The sequence below is a fragment of the Heterodontus francisci genome, chromosome 2 (assembly GCF_036365525.1).
Source record: "Heterodontus francisci isolate sHetFra1 chromosome 2, sHetFra1.hap1, whole genome shotgun sequence".
Taxonomy (NCBI): domain Eukaryota; kingdom Metazoa; phylum Chordata; class Chondrichthyes; order Heterodontiformes; family Heterodontidae; genus Heterodontus; species Heterodontus francisci.
Genome location: NC_090372.1, coordinates 160,100,661 through 160,124,805, shown reverse-complemented (window position 1 = coordinate 160,124,805; position 24,145 = coordinate 160,100,661). Strand labels below are relative to the sequence as shown.

General features: G+C 43.3%; 2 protein-coding genes across 4 annotated transcripts in view; one reads left to right on the top strand and one right to left on the bottom strand.

Moving 5' to 3' along the window:
- The first annotated feature begins 243 nt into the window (after window positions 1-243).
- On the top strand, window positions 244-8,645 carry rpp38 (ribonuclease P/MRP 38 subunit). Its single transcript, XM_068012902.1, has 2 exons — window positions 244-351; window positions 7,476-8,645. Exon 2 carries the CDS (start codon window positions 7,511-7,513, stop codon window positions 8,453-8,455), a length of 945 nt encoding a protein of 314 aa, XP_067869003.1. The 5' UTR covers window positions 244-351; window positions 7,476-7,510; the 3' UTR covers window positions 8,456-8,645.
- A 13,800-nt stretch (window positions 8,646-22,445) lies between these two features.
- nmt2 (N-myristoyltransferase 2) overlaps window positions 22,446-24,145 on the bottom strand; it is a 69,471-nt gene continuing 67,771 nt past the window's right edge. For all 3 annotated transcript variants that reach the window (XM_068012873.1, XM_068012888.1, XM_068012882.1), the window contains one exon: window positions 22,446-24,101. In XM_068012873.1, the coding sequence (XP_067868974.1) occupies window positions 24,081-24,101 (21 nt within the window). In that variant the 3' untranslated portion in view covers window positions 22,446-24,080. The remainder of the gene's footprint in view (window positions 24,102-24,145) is intronic.

Below are 24,145 nucleotides of genomic sequence, written 5' to 3'. Positions count from 1 at the left end.
TAATCAGTGTTCCTGATTTTAACTATTTTCCCAGCTTGTCGTTTTGAGAGATATAGTGCTCAGCAGAGGAGTTACTTCTGACTGAGCTCCTGCACAGTTGCAGCTGTTGCGATTTAATTTCAGATCTGCAACTTTCCCGTATGCTTGCCCCTGCTCTTTTTTTCCTGTTTAGTGACCAGGAAAGGATGCGGGGGGCGGGGCTTCCACGCCTCCGTATCATTGCGCGGTGTTATGTGGTTGGTGTGAGGCCGCACTTGTGTAGCGGGTCCTATTTGGAACGCTGGGTTGGCTGGACCACGTGATCGTGAGGCCCTCGCGCCGGATGGAATGCTGTGAGGTCGGACTTGGCGGGTGAGTACTGGTTCCACAAACAGCAGCGTGTCACTCAGACCCGGGAATTTGGGAGAGGCTTCCTAAGATGATTTTTTAAAACTACTATTACACGGTACCATAATTTGGTGTTTAGGGGGTGACGGGAGATATTTAAGTGCTGTTAATGTTAAACATCTGGAAATTCCCGTTTTGAAAATAGTAACCTTTGTTGGCTATACCTCCCTATTAGTATTATTCTACCATTTTAAACTTCAACATACAGTTCACGTTGTATTGGAAGGGGATTGGAGCACTTGGACCCGTGGTCGTTGATTTGGGTTTAATTTGCAGCTTTACAATGGAAATGCATCACTTTCTATTGACTGCGCCGACTTGTGGAGACTCGACCAGAAACTGAGGCAAGGGTTCTCGCTCCCGCACTCCCACTGCTGCTTCGCCGTGGGCGCCTCACGGCCTTGGCCCCAAACAATTGCAGAAAATTACAAAATTAAAACGAACTATTTGCATCTTTCGTAGATGGAAGTATGCCAACACATTTTGCATAGACATCACTAATGCTTTTAAAAAAATTGAAGTCAGCACTTGGGGTAGGCTATAAAAGAAAGACTTGCATTTAGATAACATCTTTCACAATCACTGGATGCACTTTGCAGCCCATGAAGTATATAAGTATATAACTGTTGCTGCTATTTTAATGTCTGAAGCGCAGCAGGCAATTTGTGCACATCAAGCTCCTGTAAACAGCAGTGTGATAATATAAAAACAGAAAGCAGAGTTAACGTCTGTGACCTTTCATCAGAATGCAGGTCACAGACCTGAAAGGTTAATTATGCTTCTGTCTCCACAGATGCTGCCTGACCTATTTCCAGCAGTTTGTTTTTATTTGATTTCCAGCATCTGCAGTATTTTACTTTTATTTTAGCGTGATAATGATGCTGATTTGAGGAGTAAGTATTAGCCAAGGCACCACCACCACTCTCCCACTGCTCTCAGAAATAGTGCCATAGAATCTTTTAGATCCACCTGAGGGGGCAGATGGGGCCTTTGGTTTAATGTCTCATTTGAGAGATGGCACCTTTGGCACTCCCTCAGTACTGCATTGGAATGTTAACCTTGATTTTTGTGCTCAAGTTCCCACAACCTTCTCTCTCAGGTGAGAGTGTTACCAGTTGAGCCACAGCTGACACATATTATACTATAGATTACATGTTAAGCATATAACAATCTAGAGAAACAGAGTAGCCAATTTGCACAGACCAAAATCTCTCATGACAACAAGGTAAATAAATCTGTTGGTCCAGGATGGTTTAGGCCAGGACATACAAAGAATTCCCTGCTTCTCTTGGAATAGAGCCATTGGATATTTTATATCCCCCAAGCTATCAGTTTAATATCTCATTCGAAAGACAGCAGTGCTGCACTGAAGTGTTAGCCTAGATTATGTGCTCCATACTTGATTGGGCCTTGAACTCATGACCTACTGCCTCAAGAGGTGAGCATACTATTACTGATACTCTCAAAGGGTGTGATCAGAGGAGCAAAGAAAGATCTGAAAAAGGTATAGCAACTGCAGCTAAGGATAACAAAATTCTTTCAGTACCACAACTGCAAGAAGACGTGAAAATCATAAAACATGCAAATCAGCTTGATACTGAGTTTGATCACAAGGTAGTAAATATGGGAATGATTACTTCCATGTAGTCACAAGGAATGAAGTGAGCAATATGCTGTTGCCAGACAAAATATACAAGTAAAATGTAATGACTGCATTCTAATTAAGATGCCTAATCGTGGAATTTGGTCTTAAAAAGATATTGGGGAGGAGATTTGTGAGGCATTGACTATCATTGAGAGAGTCATTAAATACTGGGGCTGTTCCTGAAGATTGGAGACTGGTTAATGTGGAGCCCATATTTGAAAATGGGGACAAAACAGAGACTTGACAACTACAGTCCCCTTAATTTTACTATATTCAATATAGAATTAGAACATTACAGCGCTGTACAGGCCCTTCGGCCCTCTATGTTGCGCCGACCTGTGAAACCATCTGACCTACACTATTCCATTTTCATCCATATGTCTATCCAATGACCACTTAAATGCCCTTAATGTTGGCGAATCTACTACTGCTGCAGGCAGGGCGTTCCATGCCCTTACTACTCTCTGAGTAAAGAAACTACCTCTCACATCTGTCCTATATCTATCACCCCTCAACTTGAAGCTATGTCCCCTCGTGTTTGCCATCACCATCCGAGGAAAAAGACGCTCACTATCCACCCTATCTAACCCTCTGATTATCTTATATGTCTCTATTAAGTCACCTCTCCTCCTCCTCCTCTCCAACGAAAACAACCTCAAGTCCCTCAGCCTTTCCTCGTAAGACCTTCCCTCCATACCAGGCAACATCCTAGTAAATCTCCTCTGCACCCTTTCCATAGCTTCCACATCCTTCCTATAATGCGGTGACCAGAACTGCACGCAATACTCCAGGTGCGGTCTCACCAGAGTTTTGTACAGCTGCAGCATGACCTCGTGGCTCCGAAACTCGATCCCCCTACTAATAAAAGCTAACACACCATATGCCTTCTTAACAGCCCTATTAACCTGGGTAGCAACCTTCAAGGATTTATGCACCTGGACACCAAGATCTCTCTGTTCATCTACACTACCAAGAATCTTCCCATTAGCCCAGTACTCTGCATTCCTGTTACTCCTTCCAAAGTGAATCACCTCACACTTTTCCGCATTAAACTCCATTTGCCATCTCTCAGCCCAGCTCTGCAGCCTATCTATGTCCCTCTGTACCCTACAACATCCTTCAGCACTATCCACAACTCCACCGACCTTAGTGTCATCTGCAAATTTACTAACCCACCCTTCTACACCCTCTTCCAGGTCATTTATAAAAATGACAAACAGCAGTGGCCCCAAAACAAATCCTTGCGGTACACCACTAGTAACTAAACTCCAGGATGAACATTTGCCATCAACCACCACCCTCTGTCTTCTTTCAGCTAGCCAATTTCTGATCCAAAGCTCTAAATCACCTTCAACCCCATACTTCCGTATTTTCTGCAATAGCCTACCGTGGGGAACTTTATCAAACGCCTTACTGAAATCCATATACACCACATCCACTGCTTTACCCTCATCCACCTGTTTGGTCACCTTCTCGAAAAACTCAATAAGGTTTGTGAGGCACGACCTACCCGTCACAAAACCGTGCTGACTATCTCTAATGAACTTATTCTTTTCAAGATGATTATAAATCCTGTCTCTTATAACCTTTTCCAACATTTTACCCACAACCGAAGTAAGGCTCACAGGTCTATAATTACCAGGGCTGTCTCTACTCCCCTTCTTGAACAAGGGGACAACATTTGCTATCCTCCAGTCTTCCGGCACTATTCCTGTCGACAATGACGACATAAAGATCAAGGACAAAGGCTCTGCAATCTCCTCCCTAGCTTCCCAGAGAATTCTAAGATAAATCCCATCTGGCCCAGGGGACTTATCTATTTTCACACTTTCCAAAATTGCTAACACCTCCTCCTTGTGAACCTCAATCCCATCTAGCCTAGTAGCCTGAATCTCATTATTCTCCTCAACAACATTTTCTTTCTCTACTGTAAATACTGATGCAAAATATTCATTTAACACTTCCCCTATCTCCTCTGATTCCACACACAACTTCCCACTACTATCCTTGATTGGCCCTAATCTAACTCTAGTCATTCTTTTATTCCTGATATACCTATAGAAAGCCTTAGGGTTTTCCCTGATCCTATCCGCCAATGACTTCTCGTGTCCTCTCCTTGCTCTTCTTAGCTCTCCCTTTAGATCCTTCCTGGCTAGCTTGTAACTCTCAAGCGCCCTAACTGAGCCTTCACGTCTCATCCTAACATAAGCCGCCTTCTTCCTCTTGACAAGCGCTTCAACGTCTTTAGTAAACCACGGCTCCCTCGCTCGACAACTTCCTCCCTGCCTGACAGGTACATACTTATCAAGGACACACAGTAGCTGCTCCTTGAATAAGCTCCACATTTCGATTGTTCCCATCCCCTGCAGTTTCCTTCCCCATCCTACGCATCCTAAATCTTGCCTAATCGCATCATCATTTCCTTTCCCCCAGCTATAATTTTTGCCCTGCGGTATATACCTGTCCCTGCCCATCGCTAAGGTAAACCTAACCGAATTGTGATCACTATCACCAAAGTGCTCACCTACATCTAAATCTAACACCTGGCCGGGTTCATTTCCCAGTACCAAATCCAATATGGCATCGCCCCTGGTTGGCCTGTCTACATACTGTGTCAGAAAACCCTCCTGCACACACTGGACAAAAACTGACCCATCTAAAGTACTCGAACTATAGTATTTCCAGTCGATATTTGGAAAGTTAAAGTCCCCCATAACAACTACCCTGTTACTCTCGCCCCTGTCGAGAATCATCTTCGCTATCCTTTCCTCTACATCTCTGGAACTATTCGGAGGTCTATAAAAGACTCCCAACAGGGTAACCTCACCTCTCCTGATTCTAACCTCGGCCCATACTACCTCAGTAGACGAGTCCTCAAACGTCTTTTCTGTCGCTGTAATACTCTCCTTGATTAACAATGCCACACCCCACCCCTCTTTTACCATCTTCTCTGTTCTTACTGAAACATCTAAATCCCGGAACCTGCAACATCCATTCCTGCCCCTGCTCTACCCATGTCTCCGAAATGGCCACTACATCGAGATCCCAGGTACCAACCCATGCTGCAAGCTCACCCACCTTATTCCGGATGCTCCTGGCGTTGAAGTAGACAGACTTTAAACCAGGTTCTTGCTTGCCAGTGCCCTCTTGCGTCCTTGTAACCATATCCCTGACCTCACTACTCTCAACATCCTGTACACTGGCACTACAATTTAGGTTCCCATTCCCCTGCTGAATTAGTTTAAACCCCCCAGGATATTGGTACCCCTCTGGTTCAGGTGAAGACCATCCTGTTTGTAGAGGTCCCACCTACCCCAGAAAGAGCCCCAATTATCCAGGAAACCAAAACCCTCCCTCCTGCACCATCCCTGCAGCCACGTGTTCAACTCCTCTCTCTCCCTATTCCTCGCTTCGCTATCATGTGACACGGGCAACAACCCAGAGATAACAACTCTGTTTGTTCTCGCTCTAAGCTTCCACCCTAGCTCCCTGAATTTCTGTCTTAAATCCCCATCTCTCTTCCTACCTATGTCGTTGGTGCCTATGTGGACCACGACTTGGGGCTGCTCCCCCTCCCCCTTAAGGATCCCAAAAACACGATCCGAGACATCACGAACCCTGGCACCTGGGAGGCAACATACCAACCATGAGTCTCTCTCGTTCCCACAGAACCTCCTATCTGTTCCCCTAACTATGGAGTCCCCAATGACTAATGTTCTACTCCTCTTCCCCCTTCCCTTCTGAGCAACAGGGACAGACTCTGTGCCAGATACCGGTACCCCATTGCTTACCCCTGGTAAGTCGTCCCCCGCAACAGTATCCAAAACGGTATACCTGTTGTTGAGGGAAACGGCCACAGGGGATCCCTGCACTGCCTGCTGGTTCCCTCTCCTTCCCCTGACGGTAACCCATCTACCTACTTCTTTTACCTGAGGTGTGACTACCTCCCCATAACTCCTCTCAATAACCTCCTCCGCCTCCCGAATGATCCGAAGTTCATCCAGCTCCAGTTCCCTAACGCGGTTCTCGAGGAGCTGGAGTTGGGTGCACTTCCCACAGATGCAGTCAGCAGGGACACTCTTGGCGACCCTTACCTCCCACATTCCGCAGGAGGAACATACAACTGCCTTAACCTCCATTCCCACTATTCTAAATTCCCAACAAATCTACTGAAAAACCAAAAACAAAAAGTCAAAACTTGTTAGGTTAGCAATCCAATGGACAGAACTTCTTAAATAAAAAGCTTGCCTTATCAACACACCAGAGTCCTTTGGAATCAATTATCAAGACTAAACATAATGACAATGACCTAGTTAACATGGTTATTGAAGGTGAAGATTCTGCTTGACTCTGGAAGTGATGACCCAAGTATATTGTGGTAAGCCTATGATGTCGTTACCTCGACTTGCACAAGGCTTTTAACAAAGTTCCCCACAAAAGGCTATTAATTAAACTCAAAGCAAAAGCTTCAGGGTAAATCCTGGGAACAGATGCGAAACTGGAGGTTAGTAGGTACTCTTGCTAAAGGAGTTTGTTGAGAAAGGTGGTGGAAATACTGAATGATATGTCTCAGCTAGCTTCTAATTCAGAAACATGATACAAAGGGATCAAATTTGCAGATAATACCAATCTTGGAAGGGCAGTGGAATTGAAAGAAGCAGCTCAGAAATTAATTGAACAAAATACATACGTTGGCAAAAGAATGGCAGATAAAATTTAATACAGATAATTGTACAGTGTAACACATAGGAAAGAGGAAATAGTTCCAGTTCTATGAATTATGTTGATTCTTAGTGAACTTAATGCTTAATATATCCAACCAGTGCAGAATAACAATCAGCAAAGCTCATGACATGTTGAACTGTACAGGAAAACAGTAGAATATGCATCAGAGGAGGTAGTTGTCAAATTCTATAGCATTTGAAGAATGCATACAGTTCTAGTTGCCAAGAAATGAGAGATATACTCTGAAGACTGGGCATCAGCCCCTTGTCTCTTCTCTGCACTGTGTCGGAGGTATGAGTTATGAGAGGCTGAGGAATCTTGGGGATTTGTAGCAGAGAGATGATTATGGAGATGAAGATTATTAAGAATGTAGAAAAGCTTATGTTCAATTAAACTGTAGGAGTAGAAGTAGGGGACATAAGTTGAAGCTAGCTGAAGGTTCATTTTAGGATAGACATCAGGAAGTTCTTCAGAGCGATGAGAGCAAAATCAGGCAAAAACTCGGATCATGTAAGAAAAAATTAACTGCAACGATAGAGATGTTTTGTATACTCCCAAGCTGCAACTTATTCTGTATTGCTGACTTGGTGATAGAGAGGAATGTTGGTAGATTATGCTGGCTGATAGCCTAAGTGTTGCCTTTGATTCCAGTTGGTTATTCAAAATATTGGTCTGTTAGTTTGCTTGCCGCTCTAATGTACTCAGTATCTTTTTACAGGTCGGCAAGAGTTTATTTTACGTCGTATCGTATTCATGGTAAATCGAAACATGGAAATTCCAGCACAAGTTGTGAAAGGAGGAGGGGTACGGAAAGCAAGACCTCCACCTGTTAAGACTTCTTTCAACAATCCTTACAGTATAGGATGGAGACCTTTGGAGGGGGAAAGCATGGCATTCATCCTGGAGAAGTTAAAGGAAACGTTTCAACAGACTGGCTTGTGTAAAATAGAACCTTCTGAAAGGCCCAGGAATCCAAGAGCTTCCAAGGCACCAAAAGATCAGAAAAAGAAGAATATGGAAGGGAATGTCAAAGAAATTAATAAAGACCAACAGAAGGCTGAGGAGATCAAAGAAGTGAAGGAAGACCATACGATGATCAGGATTCAGGAGTCTAAACAAGGTTGGACTAATGTGGAACTTAGGAAACAGCTGGCCATTGGAATCAATGAAGTCACTCGGGCTTTGGAGAAAGACGCATTGTGTTTGGTTCTGGTGTGTAAGTCAGTGAAACCTACTTTGATGACTCACCATCTCATTCAACTGAGTGCGAGTCGGGCGGTACCTGCATGTCAAGTTCCCCGCCTGAGTGAAACTTTGGCACCTGTGCTGGGTTTAAAATCTACACTTTCACTGGGATTTAAAAAGAATTCAGAGGCTTTTATTGAGACAGTTAATGCCATTATCCCACAAGTACCTCCTTTAAATGTTTCATGGATACAACAAAGTAAAGTAATTGAGAATGCTGAAGGATTGGAGACAAAACCGCAAGATACCACCAGTGAAGTGCCAAAGACTAAATCAGTAGGTGCTGAGGGTCAGAAGCGTAAATTCTATGAAGTAGCATCAAGTGACTTTCCTTTAGAATTGGGTAGTGCAAAAAGCCAGAAAATAGGAGTGGCGTTGCTACCTCTAAAAATAAAGAAGATAGTTCCAAATCCAAATAAAATTCGGAAGCCAAAAAAAAAGAAAAATAAGTAAATGTCAGAGGCTGGCAACTCTGAAATCAAGAGAAAATACTGGAAACACTCAGGAGTTGCATCTGTTGTAAATCCTTAGTCAGAAGTGGAGTAAATTGCAGATTAGAAAAGAACAGAACAAAGGCAAGGAGTTTCACAGTATATTATGATTTTGTTTTGAAAATAAATATTTCATGCAATTGCTCTTTCAATCATGCGAATCTGAAATTCATTCTTTCCTATATGTATGGTGGATGGATTTTAAAATCATACACTCTGATGTTACATACTTGTTTTGCCAACCATTGCATTTTTAAAGACTGCTATATTAAATTATTCCCTTCTGAATTTGCTCAGTAACACTGACAATGTGTGGGAGACAGTCACGCAAAGAGATTTATTTTCTCCCATTTTAATGAGGGTAATTCTTAAGCGTGCTAAATTTAATAAGTAAAACTGCTGATTTGTAGTGTGGCTTTCTTCTATCAGAAATGTCATTGTCAGTGTTAAAATTTATATGATAATGGATTACATAGTTTTCAAATTTGTTGGAATATAGAATCATTGGTTGCAGTACAGTCTGGCTCTCTGCAAGAGCAACTTACCTAACCCTTTCCCCATAGTCCTGCAAATTTTTTCACCACTTAATTTGCCTCCACCACATTTGCAGGCAGAGCATTGCAGATCCTAACCACTCACTGTGTAAAATGTTTTTCCTCATATCATCATTGCTGCTTTTTTGTGCCAGTCACCTTAAATCAGTGTCCTCTGGTTCTCGATCCTTCTGCCAACAGGAACAGTTTCTCCCTATCTGCTCTATCCATACCCTTCATGATTTTGAAAAACTCATCACATCGCTTAATCGTCTCTTCTCCAAGGAGAACAGCCTCATCTTCTCCAATCCGCATAACTGAAGTTCCTCACCCTCATCCCTGCAACCATTCGCATGAATCTTCTCTGCACACTCTCTAATACCTGAACATCCTTCCTAAAGTGTGGTGCCTGGAATTGGACACAATACTCTAGTTGAGGCCATACCAGGGTATTATACAGGTTCAGCATAACCTGCTTGCTTTTTTACTCTATGCCCTTACTTATAAAGCCCTGGATCCCACATGCTTTATTAACCACCTTCTCTACTGCCCTGCAACCTTCAATGATTTATATACATATGCCCCCAAGTCCCTCTGCTCCTGCACCCCCTTCAGAATTGTATTTGTTTTATATTGCCTCTCCTTGTTCTTCTTATCTATCATAGTCATTTATGGCATAGAAGGTGGCCATTCAGCCCATCGACTCCATGCCACCTCTGTCCCACTCCTTTTACCACTCTTATAGAAGACTTTTGGATTCCTTTTTATGTTAGATGTCAGTCTCTTCTCATACTCTTTGTTTCTCATTTCTTTTTTCATTTCCCCCTGAACTTTCTTATATTCAGCCTGGTTCTTATTTATATTATCCACCTGACATACGAACATACATACGTGAATATGAATTAGGAGCAGGAGTAGGCTATTCAGCCCCTTAATCCTGCTCCACCATTCAACAAGATTGTGGCTGATCTGATTGTAACCTTAACTCCGCATTCCTGATTACCCCCAATAACCTTTCACCCTCTTGCTTATCAAGAATCTATTTACCTCTGCCTTAAAAATATTTAATGACTCTGCTTCCACTCCCTTTAGAGGAAGAGAGTTCCAAAGACTCAATCCTCAAAGAAAAATTTCTCCTCAGCTCTGTCTTAAATGGACAACCCCTTATTTTTAAACAGTGACCCCTAGTTCTAGATTCTCCCACAAGAGGAAACATCCTTTCCACATCCACCCTGTCAAGACCCCTCAGGATCTTGTATGTTTCAATCAAGTCACCTCTTACTCTTCCGAACTCCAGCAGATAAAAGCCGAGCCTGTCTAACCTTTCCTCATAAGACATCCTGCCCATTCCAGGCATTAGTCAAGTAAACCTTCTCTGAACTGTTAAAGCATTTACATCCTTCCTTAAATGAGACCAATACTGTACACAGTACTCCAGATGTGGTCTCACCAATGCCCTGTATAACTGAAGCATAACCTCTGTACTATTCGATTTCCTGATTACTTGCTGTACCTGCATACTCTGCGATTCATGCACTAGGACGCCTGGATCCATCTGCAGGCTCATTGTTTAGATAATATGCTTTTTTTATTCTTCCTGCCAAAATGAACAATTACACATTTTCCCACATTATATGCCAATTGCCAGATCTTTGCCCACTCACTTAACCTATCTATATCCCTTTGTAGCCTCCTTATGTCCTCTTCACAACTTACTTTCCTACCTATCTTTGTGGCATCAGCAAATTTAGCAACTATACCTTTGGTCCCTTCATCCAAGTCATTTATAAATTGTAAAAAGTTGAGGCCCCAGCACTGATCCCTGCGGCATACCACACGTTATATGTTGCCTACTGTTTCCTGTTAGCTAGCCAATTTTCTATCCATGCTAAAATGTTACCCCTTACACCATGAGCTTTTATTTTCTGCAATAACCTTTGATGTAGCACTTAAATGCCTTCTGGAAATCTAAATACAGTACATCCACCAGTTCCCCTTTACCCACAGCATATGTTACTTCAAAGAACTCCAATAAATTGGTTAAACGTGATTTCCCTTTCACCAAACCATGTTGACTCTGCCTGATTATCTTGAATTTTTCTAAGTACCCTGCTATAATGTCTTTAAATAATAGCTTCTAACATTTTCTCTATGACAGATGTTAAGCTATCTGGCCTGTAGTTTCCTGCTTTGTCTCCCTTTTTGAATAAAGGAGTTACATTGGCTATTTTCCAATCTAATGGAACCTTCCCTGAATCTTGGAAATTTTGGAAAACATCTGTCATATGCACCCTTTGTCCTGCTTCATCTTACTCTCTATCACTGTGGTCAGCCAGGGAGCTTTTGATTTGATTATCCTACCTTTCCCCCCTGATGGGAATGTACCTCGACTATACCTGAATTATCTCTTTGAAGGCAGCACATTGTTGCATTATAGTTTTACTTGCCAATCTGATTCCAGTTTACCTGGGCCACATCTGTTCTCATTCCATTAAGGTTGGCCCTCCCCCAATTAATTATTTTTACTCTGGAAGACTCCTTGTCCTTTACCATAGCTAACCTAAACTTTGATACTATGATCACTGTCCCTTAACTGTTCCCCTACTGACACTTGCTCCACTTGTCCCACTTCATTCCCAGAACCAGATCCTGAAGTGCCAGAAACATACTGATGTAGAAAATTCTCCTGAATGCACTTCATAAACTCTTCCCTCTACCATTCCAATCTCTCCATCACTGTAATGCTCGCCTTAATCAGTACCGCTACTCCACCTCCTTTCTTTCCTTTTTTGCCACAACATAATCCAGTGTAGCTATCTGCGCCTCCAGCTTGACGACCTTATTTACCACACTCCATGCATTCGCATGCATGCACAGTAAACTTAATTTAGACCTTATTTCATGCTTTCTTACTCTGACCCCACCTGTTACGGGTCGAAGGAGGGGGTCGAAGGGCTCCCCTCTTTTCCCTCTCCTGTTTGACCACTTTTAAAGAATTAAAAGTGGATGTACTGGCCAATTCAGTATGTGTTTGGTTCTTGTTATGATCGTAACAAGAACCAAACACGTACTGAATTTGTCAGTCCATCCACTTTTAAAGAATGATCATAACAAGAACCAATCGGACAGGTTTTCTTGATGTTAACAAAGAAAGTGGTTAACTTTATTGTACTTCAACTGAACTAAGTAAAATAATAAACTATGCTAAAACTTACACACTCTAGAGGTTCACACACACACACACACACAAACAAATAGGTTATAGAGTGGGGATGGGTAGATTGATTGAGTTAGCATCTGTAGAAAAAAGGGGTATACAGTTTGTAAAGTTTGGTGATTCAGCTGGCTTCTAGCTGAATTCAGTGGGCCTGAGGCTTTTTGTTTGAAGATAGAGATGACTGATTTGGTGGGTCTCTTAGAGACAGCGATGTGAATGCCTAATTCGTATGCGGTATGCAGAAGTGTTCAGTCAACAGACAGGGTTCAAAGCTTGCAAGCTGGAATGGAGAGAGAGGAGGGGTACACACTTGGGTCTGCACGTGTCAGAGTCCAGATCCTTCTCCTTGCTGCTGCAGAGAAACACCAGCTTAAAACCACAGGGCTAGGGGGCTTGTCGCATGTGTCACCCAGTGATTCAAGCATGGTAGTTAGCAGTGTATTTCTTCTTGCTAAAAAGAACAGGCAGTTCCTTTAAACTTCCTGGGTCTTGGTTCTTGGATGAGCAGACATTTCGCCTCCCTCTCACAGGCCTTGCAATGTAGGATACAGAGTTGCAAATTGGGTGGCCATCCTAAGCTGCTAGCAAAGTCATCTTTTAATCTGTTCCTTTTTACATTTCTTTAAAAAATATAAATTCAGACCTCCAGGCAGTGGATTAAAGAAAATTATCAGTCAACAAAGCACGTTGTATTCAGAATTAAATACTGGTTGGAGAGTGAGATGTACTCAGTGGACTTCTGCACTGCCTACCTGACACTCCTTGACTGCCTGGTGGTCACCCATTCCCTCTCTACCTGCATACCCTTAAATTGTGGGGTGATCACATATATTACATGCTATTCATGACTCTCAACCTTGCAGATGCATCTCAGTAACACCAGCTGCTGCTCAAGCTCCGAAACCTGGAGCTTGAGGTGGTGCAGCTTATATTTTCTGCACTTGATTGTCGTGACCTGCTGTTCCCACATGGATGCACATTCCACGCGTCCGAGTTGTTCTGCCATGCCCCTCTTTACTTTAGTTAAGTTTTATAGTCTAATACTCACCAATCAGCTGTTTTTCTTGTGCTGACATCACTTTATTTTAAAGTGGTTAACTGAAATGTTTTAGTTTACAGCACCTTCCAAACCCGCAACCTCTACCACCTAGAAGGACAAGGGCAGCAAATGCATAGGAACGCCACCACCTGCAAGTTCCCCTCCAAGTCACACACCATCCTGACTTGGAACTATATCGACGTTTCTTCACTGTCGCTGGGTCAAAATCCTGGAACTCCCTTCCGAACAGCACTGTGGGTGTACCTACCCCAAATGGACTGCAGCGGTTCAAGAAGGCAGCTCACCACCACCTTCTCAAGCAATAAATGCTGGTCTAGCCAGCGACGCCCACATCCCTGAATGAATAAAAAAAAACTCATATCTAAAAACCTTAGATTTTAATTTTCTGAAAATTTCTCTATCTTTATTGTTGCTGTCTCTTGGAGCACTGATGGTAATTATATATGTTTTTAACAAGAATTAAATTTAGTAGTTTTGAATTTCCTCAAAATTTCTTCTCTTGTTCCTTCCAATTTCATTTCCAATACTAATTGAGAAGCTAATCGATTTAAACAAAAAAATATCTTTGAGTGAGACTGTGCAGCTGCCTCCTCCCTTTATGGATTAGCCATAATCCTTTGTCACTATTTTGCCCCCACCCCCTCCCCCAAACTCCTCATCTTTCATGAAACTCATTTCCTGCTCTATTGATCCCCTCTCCCCTAAACTCTGTCCCTATCTTGTCCATTACCAAACCCTATTCACTTCCATTCTAGCAAGTCTACAATTTAACGTTGATGCAAATCCCTCTAGGGCCTTGCAGCACCCTGTTCCAGACTTAATTTCCTTCCTGCAATCTTCAGTCTTGATTTGCAGCTCCTATGCATCCTCCTCCTCCAAAATTGGTGGCAGAGCTTTAGCCACCTTGGCCCTGCTCTCTGGAATTCCCTCTCAACCCCTCTGCCTCTACTTTGGTTTTGACCAATCTTCTGTCACCCATCCTAAGCTTCCTTTTCAACTCAATATTCAATTACTATTATCTTGTAAAGTGCATTTGGATGTTTCATCGTAATGATACCACAACGTTGTATGCAATGCGCATGCAGGCTTTCAGTATGACCTGTGCTGAATGGCGTCGTGGTAGAACAAAGAAAATTACAGCACAGGAACAGGCCCTTCGGCCCTCCAAGCCTGCGCCGATCCAGATCCTCTATCTAAACATGTCGCCTATTTTCTAAGGGTCTGTATCTCTTGGCTTCCTGCCCATTCATGTATCTGTCTAGGTACATCTTAAAAGACGCTATCGTGCCCGCGTCTACCACCTCCGCTGGCAACGCGTTCCAGGCACCCACCACCCTCTGCGTAAGGAACTTTCCACGCATATCCCCCCTAAACTTTTCTCCCCTAAACTTTGAACTCGTGACCCCTAGTAATTGAATCCCCCCACTCTGGGAAAAAGCTTCTTGCTATCCACCCTGTCTATACCTCTCATGATTTTGTACACTTTGGTGTGGGCATTGGAGCAAGCATCAGAAGGCAGATCGTGACATCAGTCAGTATGTAAGGTTGATTTGATGCTAGCGCTGCCACTTTTTACCTTGCTGCAGAAGTGAACGCCCTTTCTTAAAGATGCACAGCTGAACATGTAACAACAGAAAGGAACCCCCACTGCCCCATTTAAAAGGGTCATCAATAACTTGTAGGTTAATTTCTACTAGCTCGGAGTTTGTGGAAGTGCATGGCGGTTTGCAGAGTTCATTAAAGTTAGTGACGTTGACAGGAAGTGGTGGTGCACAGGGAGAAGGCCTTGGTTTTGACTTTGTTCTAGTGTACACATAATCCCAGTAGTTGTAGTTACTATTCCCTGAGGGCTGCAGCATGAGGGAGATGGACTAAAGGTACCAAGAAAGAGGACAAGCTGCTCCACGCAGGAGAGGGGGAGAAGGGCTCTCAGTAGGAGGCCTTATCCATTTAGGATCTTCTGCAGACATTTCTCCTGCCACCACCTAAGCCAGGAGCAATCTTCATTTTATGAAAGAGGTACTCGCGGAACTCTACAACCAGACCTGGAACCTCAGATTAGGTCGAGGATAGGGCTACCGGTGGCTGTGATGATGACTGTGACCCTGAACTACTTTACGTTGGGATCCTTCCATGCTGAAGCACGTGACATCTCCCAGTTACTGTCCATTGCTGCATCAGAGAGGTGACTTTTTTTTTATATGCCATGAGAGAATTCATTGTGTTTTTGCTGTCCAGAGAGAAAGCAGGCTTCCTCATGGTATCAGCAGCACACACATGGCTTTGCGGGCACTGCATCAAAATAGTGAGATGTACCACAACTGCAAAGCTTTCCACTCACTGTGCAGTGGATGTGTGACTATGTTCAGCATATTATGCTGGTGAATGTCCACTATCCTGGCAGCAGTCACAATGCTTTCATTCTGCACCAGTCTGCTGTTCCTCAGTATTTGAAACTCCACGTCAAACCAGAGGGTGGCTCCTGGGTGATGAGGGCCATCTCCTTAACACCTGGTCCACAATTTCGCTCCACAACCCAACTACACGTGGCCAGCGTGTGTACAATGAAAGCCGTAATGCCACAGAGAACATCATAGTGCAGATCATTGGAGTGTTGAAGCACTGGTTCTGCTGCTTGCACTGCTCTAGAGAAATCCTCTGGTACTTGCTGGCGTGGTTGTCCCAATTCGTGGTGATCGGCTACATCGTCCACAACCTGGCCATCACAAGAACACAGCCCTTGCCACCAGGAACACAGCAAACAGCTCAGGAGGAGGAAGCAGCCACCACGTCCCCTTATGGATCAGGCTGTCTGTGATCACCTCATTCAACTATGGTTCCACTGAACATAAGCCCATTGTGCAATCAGATGCCTTACCATCCCTCTGTTACAGACCATCACAATGACCTCTTGGCCACAACACTGAAATAAAAACCACCACAACACAACCATTCCAGCAAACATCCAACATTTCATTCAAAACTCAACTCACTCGCCCTTAATGGCTGTCTTTGGGTGCTTTTGCCTGGCCTAGTGCTCCTACACAGTATTATCCCCGTGACAGCTGCTGACTCTGGGGGAGATTGCAGATGGTCTTGCAGCATTCCCTTGAGCAGCTCAGGGGCTAGAAGGCCTGCACCATCTTGGCAGCAGTCTGGGCCAGCTGACTGAGTAGCAGTGCTGAGCACAAATGTTGTCATCCTGAGAAGACAGCAGATTTGTGCTCCACAGAGCCACTGCTGCTCCCCGGGACTTCACCTCAGCAGTCCTAGCAATCTGCTGGAGCACAGATTGTTGCACTACTAAGACCTTGAAAGCCCCTTTGAGCCATGATAGCAGCAGTCTGAACCTGCATGGCAACAAATTGAGAGTTCATGACCTGTCTAATCTTCCATTGTAGCACTGAGAAATTGGATGGCTACTGCTTGTGCTGCAATGGAAGCTGAAACATCAGCCATTGGACACTGCGTCATGGTTGGGTCCGCAAGTGTTCTCATGGAGTCGTCCACCACTTCCACACTGGAAAGGATGGGATCCAAGTTCTGTGCAAAGCCCGGTGCCAAGTTGAAGCTGGACTCCTCCATGCTCCTTAACAGTGACATCAGGCTTTCAGGCAGGTCTGTCAATGCACCGAACATTTCTGTGTGCATGCTGATCAGCCTTTTTGTGTACGCTTTCCCATCAGAGTCCTGATTGGAATCCTCTGCCGTAGAACGTGTATGCAACCTCACTCTCTGGGAGCTAGCACCTGCACTACCCATGCCCAATGACACTCAGATCCTGCCTTTGTGCTACGCTCCAAAATGCACACAATGTCCGAATCTGAGATGGTGCTTATGAGTGTGAGTATGAATAACGGTGTTCCTTCTTCATCAGTCTCTTGGACCTCAGTCTTCTGCACCAGTGCATGACTAGGTGGCAGTTTTTGGGTATCTGAAAGGATATAGGAACAAGTATAGGGTCAGGGTGAGGGGAAAGCAAGAGGTTCATTTGCAGATTGTAAATCAGAACCGATTGTGGGTTGAGGGGTAAGTGGCATGAGGAGGTGGTTCAGGTAGGAACATACTGTCATCCTCTGTGGTTTCAACTCCACTGCTGGCCACAGCCTCAGTTGGGGCTACTCCAATGATGGCCAGCATCATCTCCATGAGATTGAGGGCATGCAATGTGGTTGACTCTAAATGCCCTTTGAAATGGCCTAGCAAGCCACAGTTGTATAAAAAATACTACAAAGTCTAAAAAAAGGAATGAAACTGGACAGACCACCCACCATTGACCTAGGCACTGGAAATGAAAACGGCAAACCCAGCCCTGTCGACCCTGCAAAGCCCTCCTTACCAACATCTGGGGCTTGTGCCAAAATTGGGAGAGCTATCCCAGAGACTAGTCCAGCAACAGCCTGACAGTCATACTCACGGAATCATACTTACTATCACCAGCCCTGGATATGTCCTGTCCCACTGGCAGGATAGAGGCAGCAGAAGTGGCGGCACAGTGGTAAACAGTCGGGAAGGAGTTGCCCTGCGAATCCTCAACATTGACTCCAAACCCCATGAAGTCTTATGGTATCAGGCCAAACATGGGCAAGGAAACCTCCTGCCTGATTACCACCTACTGCCCCCCTCAGTTGATGAATCAGTGCTTCTCCATGTTGAACACTAACTGGAAGAAGCACTAAGGGTAGCAGGGGCACAGAATGTACTCTGGTGGGCGGACTTGAATGTCCATCACCAAGAGTGGCTCAGTAGCACCACCACTGACCGAGCTGGCTGAGCCCTAAAGGACATAGCTGCTAGACTGGGTCTGGAGCAGGTGGTGAAGGAACCAACAAGAGTGAAAAACCTACTTGACCTCGTCCTCACCAATCTACCTGTCACAAATGCATCTGTCAATGACAGTACTGGTAGGAGTGACTACCACACAGTCCTTGTGGAGACCAAGTCCCGTCTTCACATTGAGGATACCCACCATCGTGTTGTGTGGCACTACCACCGTGCTAAATGGATAGATTTCGAACAGATCTAGCTACTCAAACTAGGCATCCAGAAGGGGCTGTGGACCATCAGCAGAATTGTATTCAACCACAATCCAGAACCTCATGGCCCGGCATATCCCTCACTCCACCATTACCATCAAGGCAGGGGACCAACTCTTGTTCAATGAAGAGTGCAGGAGGGCATGCCAGGAAGCCTGGTGAAGCGACAACACAGGACTACTTGCATGCCAAACAGCGGAAGCAGCATGCAATAGACAGGTCTAAGCAATCCCACAACCAAAGGATCAGATCGAAGCTCTGTAGTCCTGCCATATCCAGTCGTGAATGATGGTGGACAATTAACTGACAGGAGGTGGCGGCTCCACAAATATCACGATCCTCAATGATGGACGAGCCCAGCACATCAGTGCAAGAGACAAGGCTGAAGTATTTGCATCCATCTTCAGCCAGATGTGCCAACTGAATGATCCATGCTGGCCTCCTCCTGAGGTCCCCAGCATCACAGATGCCAGTCTTAAGCCAATTTGATTCACTTCACATGACATCAAGAAATGGCTGAAGGCACTGGATATTGCAAAGGCTATGAGCCTTGACAAAATTCCAACAATAGTACTGAAGGCCTGTGCTGCAGAACTAGCCACACCCCTAGTCACGCTGTTCCAGTACAGCCACAACACTGGCATCTACCCAGCAGTGTGCAAAATTGCCCAGGTATGCCCTGTGCACAAAAAGCAGGACAAATCCAACCCTGCCTTATCAGTCTACTCGCGATGATCAGCAAAGTGATGGAAGGGGTCATTAACAGCACTATCAAGTGTCACTTGCTCAGTAATAACCTGCTCATCGATGCTCAGTTTGGGCTCCGCCAGGGCCACTTAGCTCCTGACCTCATTCCAGCCTTGGTCCAAACATGGACAAAAGAGCTGAACTCAAGAGGTGAGGTGAGTGACTGCCCTTGGCATCAAGGAGCCCTAGCAAAACTGGAGTCAATGGGAATCAGGGGGAAAACTGTCCACTGGTTGGAGTCATACCTAACACAAAGGAAGATGGTTGTGATTGATGGAGGTCAATCATCTCAGTCTCAGGACATCACTGCAGAAGTTCCTCAGGGCCCAACCATCTTCAGCTGCTTCATCAATGACCGCCCCTCCATCATAAGGTCAGAAGTGGGGATGTTCGCTGATGATTACATAATGTTCAGCACCATTCACGACTCCTCAAATACTGAAGCAGTCAGTGTCCAGATGCAGCAAGACCTGGATTATATCCAGGCTTGGGCTGATAAGTGGCAAGTAACATTCGCACCACACAAGTGCCAGACAATGACCATCTCAAACAAGAGAGAATCTAACTACCTGCCTTGATGTTCAATGGCATTACCATTGTTGAATCCCCCACCATCAGCATCCTGGCCCTGACCAGAAACTAAACTGGAGCAGCCGCATAAGTACTGTGGCTACAAGAGCAGGTCAGAGGCTGGGAATTCTGCGGTAACTCACCTCCTGACTCCCCAATGCCTGTCTACCATCTACAAGGCACAAGTCAGGAGTGTGATGGAATATTCTCCACTTGCCTGGATGGGTGCAGCTCCAACAACATTAAAGAAGCTCAACACCATCCAGGACAAAGCAGCCTGCTTGATTGGCACCCCATCGACAGCCTTCAACATTTACTCCCTTCATCACTGACGCACTGTTCTGCAAGATAGTGAAGCGTCAGTGAGTGTGGTGCAATATCTTTAGGTGATGTGCCTGTCAGAGTTGACTAATCGGTAGTGTGTGCAAGCTGTGAGTTTGAGGCTTGCAGCAGTGCCAAGTATGTGAAGGTGAGGCTATAAATGAGAGGCATGTGTCGTGCTTGATAGAGATCGTTGGTAGGTGAGTAAAGGGGGATGTAGTGAATGGAGAAACGTGTGAGGCAAGTGGTTCATTTGTAAGGATGCAGCATATGAAGATGCATTCATTGACCTTGAGGTCATTGAAACTTTTGCAGCACTGCATCCAGGTCCTCAAAGCTGGACTGCTGGCATTGAACGCGAGAGCTACTTGCTCCCACTGCCTTCGTAGAGTCTGTGGAGGGTCTCCTGAAGGAATTGGACCTCTCTTGTCCTGTCCACCTTCTGCACCAAGCGTAGTGGCATGCCGGGTGCCATCATTTACATTAGCAGGCAGCATTGACGTTTGCATGCTGCCTGCATCACTATGAATGGGTGTGAGTTAATTGCTCATCATATCCACATGCCAGTTTTCTAGCCTTATTTAATTTCCAACACCACCCCCACCCCCACAAGTGTTAGTGGAGCTACCAACTTTCCATGGTAGGATTTGAACTTCTAATAAATTTACTAGTCCAGAACCATACTACCATACCCTTACTTAAATTAGCCAGATGCTTAGTGATTGTCTTAGATCTGACATCATGGCACTGTTGACATTGTGCCTAAATGCTGTTTCTTAAACTTAAATATTTGTAAACCTACAGGTGTCGCAATGTGTAAGTTTTCCTGTAACTTTTCACCTGCAATATCTATTTTCAAGTCTATTCAGCACAGCTATTGGACCATTTAGTGCAATGGGCACTTACACAAACAGGTAACCCCGTACATATACAAAAAAAAAGACAGTTAATGAGTTAAGATATGTATTTGAGGGAAATCAGGGCTTTAAAAATCCACAAGTGGCAGAAACCTCATTTTAAATCGTGTATATATAAATCAATGTAAAGTATAAAGAAAAATTATTCAGTCATTACTTTGTGTAGTTATACTGTATTAACTGCTAGGTAACATTTCCATTCGAAAAGGCATACTGGAATGAGTTAAGATCAGACAACTTAAACCATATTGCAGGAAAATGTTTACTAGAAATATGAAGGATTTGAAGGGACCAAGTTATGGCATTTCTGGAGCAGGAGGGGAGGTAACTTTATCCACCCCTTATAAACTTGAACCTTGACTTCCAAGTTCTTACAGAAAGAGGAAAAAAAAAAATCTACAAATGCTGGAAATCAAATTCAGATTCCTGCTTTTTCAGTTATGTAGAATAAGAACCTGCTGTTCCAATGGAAATCAGATAAGAACTGCTTTAGGAAATACTGTTCATTCTAGCACTTATTTTAATAGATTTTTAAATTTACAATTTGTATGTTCAATCACATGAATAAAATACATGACAGCTGCTCAACAATGATTGACTTTTAATAAATAAATGTCAAATCTTTCACTCAGAATTCACAAGGTGTGGATTATAAGAAAGCAAAGTTCAGAAGCACCAGTTCAAATTATCTATAAATTTTTCATCCTCTGCATGATCACTGAAAATCAATTTCCTGCTTTCATTGAAGTTCTTGTCTGAAATGTTATTTTATAATTTCATTATGCACCAAATTGCATAAAATCTTTTCTATAATTTCAACTTTCACGTCAACATAATATTCTACAATACAAAGTAAAAACAGTTCCTCACCGCCACTAAAAACCTCAAAATAAAACTTGTTACCCATATACTTGGATCTAATTTCTCCCACCACTTCTAAAAAATATCCTATTTGATTTGTAAACTATTCCTTAGTTTTCCATTCTATTCACATTTCCCTATCCCATACTTCCAACATTTTTTGCAGCCAGTAACACTCTGCTGGTTTCTGGTGTCACAGATCCACCAGCCCCCTCGCATCTCACGGAGACAGACAGCTTACATTTGTGAACTAAAATTTTTAGCAGGTTATTTATTAAGGGATGGCATCAAAGACTAATCCTGCCCTCATCTAAACTCTAGAATATAATTTTCCTGCTGGTTTTACTGAATAGTAAAATAGAAACTGAACAGAACATGCAGAGAGGATGCAAGTTTATGTCCACAATTCTTCTCAATCTTCCAATCTCATTTATATCACAGCCAAGATGCTTAAAAATCAGCAAACTCAGGGCAATCTGCCCTGTCAGCTAGGCCAGTTAATTATGAAGGGAGATCTAGAAAATAGGAGTGAAAAAAACATCCATTTGGAAATATATTCAAATGGTGGAAAAGTTAGGTTTTTCTGATAGGATCACTATTAAACTGTCTAAAGTTTATATATTCCAAGCGACATCATTAAATGTCATCAAAACTTACACTAATTGAAAGAATTAAAGCATGCACAAGTAATTACAAAGTTGTAATGATTTTTATTAATTCAGACATCAAAACAGTCATGCTGGTGACCTTAAAATATTACTGAAAACAAAAAGTACATTCTTCCTCTGGCAACATTTAAACCATTCCAGAACCGATTTAGGAATGGTAACTTCTTGCTCACATTTTCTAGTGTCGGGCCTTTTCAGTGAAGCATGCATAGCAATAATGGTAAACTGTACATAACCTGTCACTTGACCAGGCAAAGTTTTAAGCTGCTGAACAGCTAAACATGCTTTAGCAAACAAGGCCCAAATCCTTCCTCTTAACATAATTTGTGCAAAACACAACACAGAACAAAGCTTTCAGCTTTCACTTTAAAAAAAAAAGTATTTCCCTTTGATTTAGTTTTGTCAGGTATTCACATGTGCAGTTTATGCTAAAAAAAACATACATACCCGACTCCATATCCAGATGTCTGGAGAAAAAGAAATACCCAAATGTTCATGTGTAAAGAATGAAAAAAGATTTGGCAGGAGAAAGATGCTAATCTGTCATGATTTTTTTAATAATATTAAATCTACATGTATCTGTGTGGTTGCCTCTACATGCAGCCTTCTTCAGCTGCTGTTCTCTTTAACTGCCACCAACTCAGCTACTCCTGTTATGGCTTGCCCAGAGACCTGAAAATTGGTCACAAACTAGGCTCACATCTCAAATGTCAAGCAGCTCTAGGACTTCAATCCCTGATCTATGAAGTGTAAAGCAAGCACTTTTACCACTGCCATTGGGCCACACCAGGTGGCATTTAAAAAAGCTTAAAAACTAACTGACAAATAAAGCTTTGTTCCAGCCTTACATAAAAAAATATGGGGAATGTAGCCTCTTTCACAAATAAGCCATGAACACGATTGATGAGCAGCCAGATTGCATTGTTGACATTGAGGGTGCATACGAATGGAGTGGGCCACTTTCCAATTTATTTGCATTTCTGGAAATTCTGAAATTTGCACTAATGCATTATTGCAAAAATTCCCACACACTGTTGCAAACGTTACACAAATGGGTAAAAATTAGTCAGTTTGTACCATAGGTCCTTCAATGTTCCCATAGTGAACACTGAAGAAAAAACACTGGTCAATAAATAGAAATCTGTCTGGCAGTACAAGACCACCCACTAGATATAACAGTAACAATTTTCTTCTTCACACAATTTACTACTGCACTTCATTTGTACAAAAGACTGAGTTGTCATTCTGCAAAAGAAGCCTCAGTTCCTCACTACCTAAGATAGCAGCAACACGTTCTTCATGAATGTCTAAATGTCGATTTGCCTCTTGAAATTAACAAAACAAAGTGCATACAAAATCATCTTAGGCATTTATGAGAACTCTCATTCAGGTTGCAAATAGTTAATAGATAAAATTCTTAGTGGTTTAAACTCCCAACAAAACACCATGGAATTATGCAATACTTCACTGCACAGTAAAATCAAATTCTAAAGAAAAACCAATGGTCTCCATTCTGTTGAAAGCAAAACGCAGTTGGAACTACTAGCTCCTTTTACAGAATTCTGTGTTGAACTAGTAGATTTTTGTGACTGAACAAAGGCGTGATATTGGACCCTGGGCTTCAATGAAGAGGCTTCTACAGCAGTAGTAGAGTGTTCTACTGTAGCACTAGACCAACCTACAGAAAAGGAAATCAAAACTTTCAGTAAAAGTAGGGGGAAG